At 42.7% G+C, this 4,093-nt stretch overlaps 1 protein-coding gene across 1 annotated transcript; it reads right to left on the reverse strand.

Annotated features, from left to right (window-relative positions):
* Positions 1–1,237: 1,237 nt before the first annotated feature.
* LOC130992001 (cytochrome P450 86A1) lies at positions 1,238–3,731 on the reverse strand. Its single transcript, XM_057916448.1, has 2 exons — positions 2,772–3,731; positions 1,238–2,365 (listed from the first exon to the last, which is right to left on the reverse strand). Exons 1-2 carry the CDS (start codon positions 3,525–3,527, stop codon positions 1,550–1,552), a joined length of 1,572 nt encoding a protein of 523 aa, XP_057772431.1. The 5' UTR covers positions 3,528–3,731; the 3' UTR covers positions 1,238–1,549.
* Between the last annotated feature and the right edge of the window lie 362 nt (positions 3,732–4,093).

A 4,093-nucleotide genomic window follows, 5' to 3' on the forward strand; every position in this document is an offset into this window, starting at 1 on the left:
CTTTATTGGGCCATAATTCTAATATAGAGTCGACCTTTTCATTTGGGCCAACAAATAGACTGAGCGGTAATTCTCTTGTCAAATTGGGCAAGTAGAGAGAGAGAGGGAGAGAGAGGAAGAGAGGCTATGGAGTATTTTATTTCACTATGTGTCTGTCTCTCTTCCTGTATATTTTATTTTTAATTTATTTATTTTCGTGTAATTCTTATTTAATCAAATGAATGGCTTTGTTATTTTTTCTATTATGTAAATGGAACTAATGGGTCATGTATCAATTAAAAAACGGATAAAAGTTAACAAATTCGTTAGCTCCGTTAAATAAATATTTTTTGAGGCGAACGTTAAATAAATATGGGATCGAAAAATTTAATGAATAATTATTGAGATGGTTTTCTCATTAATTTATTGATTAATTGTTTACTTTTAATTAATTTTAAAGTTTATTTCATTGGTATATATCAAAATATAGTTACGATGTTTCATCGTATGCTTAATGCATAAGCAAAAGGCAAGACACTAATACTATATAAAATAAATAATTCCAAGAGTCTCAACTATTTTCGTTGCTCAATTACATTACGAAAATGGAGGGTTGTTAGGAATTTACAAATGTGGTTTCTAATGCATAATTAAGGCATAGGCAGAAAAACAAGATATGTACGTGCTATAAAGATTGAAATATTCTCAAGTCTCAACTAAATATATATTTTCAGAGCTCAATTACTTTTATAAAATAGAAGGTTGTTGAGAATTCACAAAAGAGAAAAATCAAAGCAAATGTAACTGTTACGCTTCAAATGTAAATCAAAGAGCTCGAGTCTCAAGTCTCTTTGTAGTGCTTCAACTATTATTAGAATCTCGTTTCATTTCTTGATTATGAATAATTAGCAAGAGAAAGCAGAAATAAAATTCGGACCGAACTTGGATAACTTATTAACAAATGTTAAAAACAAAAATTAAAATGTCTAGTTACCAGCTCGGTTTGCGACCACAAAATTGAGTTCTAAAATAATTAACAGTGAAAATAATCGAGTTCTTCATTTTTTGTTATTCAATATATTCACAAGAAATGCACAGCTTAAAATACGTCATATTTGCTACTCCTATTTTAATATCACCAGCATACAATATACTATATGTATTAATATTGTAAATGGTAATATAAAATAGTTACTATATTTTTTGTTAGACTATTCCGAGATAAATTTATCAAAGGGTTCTTCCACCGGAAAAAAAAAAAAGAAAAAGAAATTAATTTATTATTGAAAATTGAGGTAAATTGTATACAAAGACCAATTTTTTTTCAATTAATACACTCTATAGTACAATTTAATTTAGGCTACTAATTGTCATACATTATAATTCATCGAAATATAGAGTATGTGCAACCAAATAAGTATAAAATAAACAATTCAAACAAACACATAGTAATCAAGTAATGACAAATATGCCCTTCCAATCTCATCACAGTTCAAACCCGTATTTCAATTCCATTCCATGCATGCATCATTTTTCCGATAAAAAAAAAAATTCCATTCCGGCGACCCGTCTACGCCGTCACTGCTGCAGCGGCCGCGTGAGGCGGCAGCAGCAGCTCACGCGGCGTCAAGTGAACCCTAAGGCCAGTCTTCATAAACAGAGTGAGCGAGATCTTCTGCTCCACCCGGTGGCCGGGAGCCAAGGAGAGGCGGTAGCGGAGGAGCACCGCCGCCGCCACGGACTTCATCTGCAGGTAAGCCAAATCCTTCCCCAAACACGTGCGGGGCCCGCCGTTGAAGGCGACGAACTTGTATCCATCCTTGGGCAGCTGGAAGCGGTCTCCGGCGGCGGAGAGCCATCGCTCCGGCTTGAACTCCAAGCAATCCTCGCCCCACACGCTCTTCATCCTCCCCACCGAGTAGATCGAGTAGGTGACCGTGGATCCGGCCGGCACGGCGGTGCCGTCGGGGAGGACGTCGTCGGCGACGACGTACTTGAAGTCCTCCGGCACGGAGGGGTAGAGGCGGAGAGTCTCGGCGAGCGCGGCCTTCAGGTAGACGAGGGCGTCGGCCTCGTCGAAGGTGAGCGGCTCCTCCGTCCATTTGGAGGTGTCGGGGCCGCGGGTGGCGCGCAGCACGGAGGAGATCTCGCGGATGATCCTGTCCTCGACGGCGGCGGAGTTCATGACGAGCCAGAAGAACCAGCTGAGGGCGACGGAGGAGGTGTCTCTTCCGGCCAGGACGAAGTTGAGGGCGATGCGTTTCAGGACTGAGCTCTGGAACAGCTTGCCGTCCGCGTCTTTCTTCTTCATGAATCGCGACAGCAGATCGTCCGACGGCCTCTCTTTCCGAGCTTCTAGGGCTTCCGACATGTACTTTTCCACCACCTGTTGTCGAGTGTATTGATAGTGAAAAAATGGTCTCACACTTATGTTTACTTTGAAAGATTAGCTTTAATAGATTAAAATAATAAGACTAATCCATTGTTTACTTTGATGGATTGCAACTTTGGGATAAATCAAGTCCTTAATTATTCTATCATTCAAGCTAGCTTTGTCTTATTCCTACTCTTGAAGATAAAAATATTCAATCTTATATATAATCAGTCATACAAAGTAAACGCCCATGAAAATATTAATAACAGAAATAAAAATCTTAGATTAAGGATAAAATTGTCAATTGATGAGTTAAAAAATAGAAAGTGCATATATTTGGGTGACCTCTAAAATTAATATATTATCATGCACATTACCTACATATAAAAAGACATGCATGCGAATTAAAGCGACGTACCTGTAAGCTCTTCCTGAGCCTCCTCTCAGCTCCGACGTCGAGAAACTTCTTCAGCTTCCAGAGAAAGCCGGGGTAAAGCAGTCTCTGCAGCGTGGCCTCGGTGGCGGAGTCGAAGGCGACGGCGAAGGGATTCTCGGGCATCTCCGGCGAGAGCGTCTCGGGGTCCTTGCCGAAGGTGAGGCCGCAGATGTTATCAAAGGTCAAGCGGAGCAACAAATCCTGGAGGTCGACGGGGCGGCGGTCGCGGGCGGCCTTCTCGAGGATGACCCAGAGGCGGGTGCGGATGGTGCGGCTGACCCAGCGGGCCATGGCCTGGCGGAGGGTGCGGGTGGTGAACTCGAGGGCGGCGGTCTTGCGCTGGATGAGCCAGGTGTCGCCGTCGCTGTTGAAGATGCCCTGGCCGAGGAGGTCGTGGAAGGCGGTCTGCCAGGTGGGGCCCTTGGGGTAGTTGTCGAAGCGGGTGCGGAGGATGTGCTCGATGTTGCTCGGGTGGCACGTCACGGTGTAGAACCCCTGCCGCCGGGCCAGGAAGGGGACGGCCACCGTGCACGTCTGGTAGGTGGCGGCGGCGCCCGTGGAGCGGAGGGTGGCGGCCATCCAGTCGTGGAAGCGGCGGCGGTTGAGGAAGGTGTAGGGGAGGCTGCCCACGAGCGGCCAGGCGGGGGGCCCGGTTAGGGTGCGGGCGAGGAGGCAGAACCAGATGAGGTAGGCTGAGGTGGCGGCGGAGACGAGGAGGATGATGAGTAGAGAATCCATGTTTGATTGATGAGAGAAGTAGCAAGTGTGTTTATATATGTGTATAGAGTGAGTACGTGTACGAGAAGGGAGAGAGATGGAGAATTAGGAGAGAGTTGTTGGGAAAGAGAGAAGGAGTCGTTGTTTGGTTTGATGGTGAAGTCATTTGGAATTCCCTCTCAAAAAGGCATGCATACTCTTCACTAAATTTTTGGGTATGCGCTCAATTGCTACTCTATTTCAATACTATATATATCATCAAAAGACACGTCATGTAAATGAATGATAAGTAATTAATTATAGTAGATGAAATAATCAATCCATTTTAACACGTACTCATCTTCAAGGTGAATCTTTTAAATTTACAATTGTCAGTAAGTAAGAACTTGTCAGCTTAAAAAAGTACCAACTATTCACCATAAGCATTCTATTTTAATTAGTGGTGTTCTTGTCAAAAAAGAAGAAGAAGATGTGATAGTTAATTACAATTCCAATTCCAAAAAAAAAAAACGAAATCCTTATATGTTATCTTTTCTTAATATATATGAACATAAAATTGATTTAAAATGCATTTTGTTTCTTGTTAT

This window comes from Salvia miltiorrhiza, chromosome 7 (genome assembly GCF_028751815.1).
Source record: "Salvia miltiorrhiza cultivar Shanhuang (shh) chromosome 7, IMPLAD_Smil_shh, whole genome shotgun sequence".
Taxonomy (NCBI): domain Eukaryota; kingdom Viridiplantae; phylum Streptophyta; class Magnoliopsida; order Lamiales; family Lamiaceae; genus Salvia; species Salvia miltiorrhiza.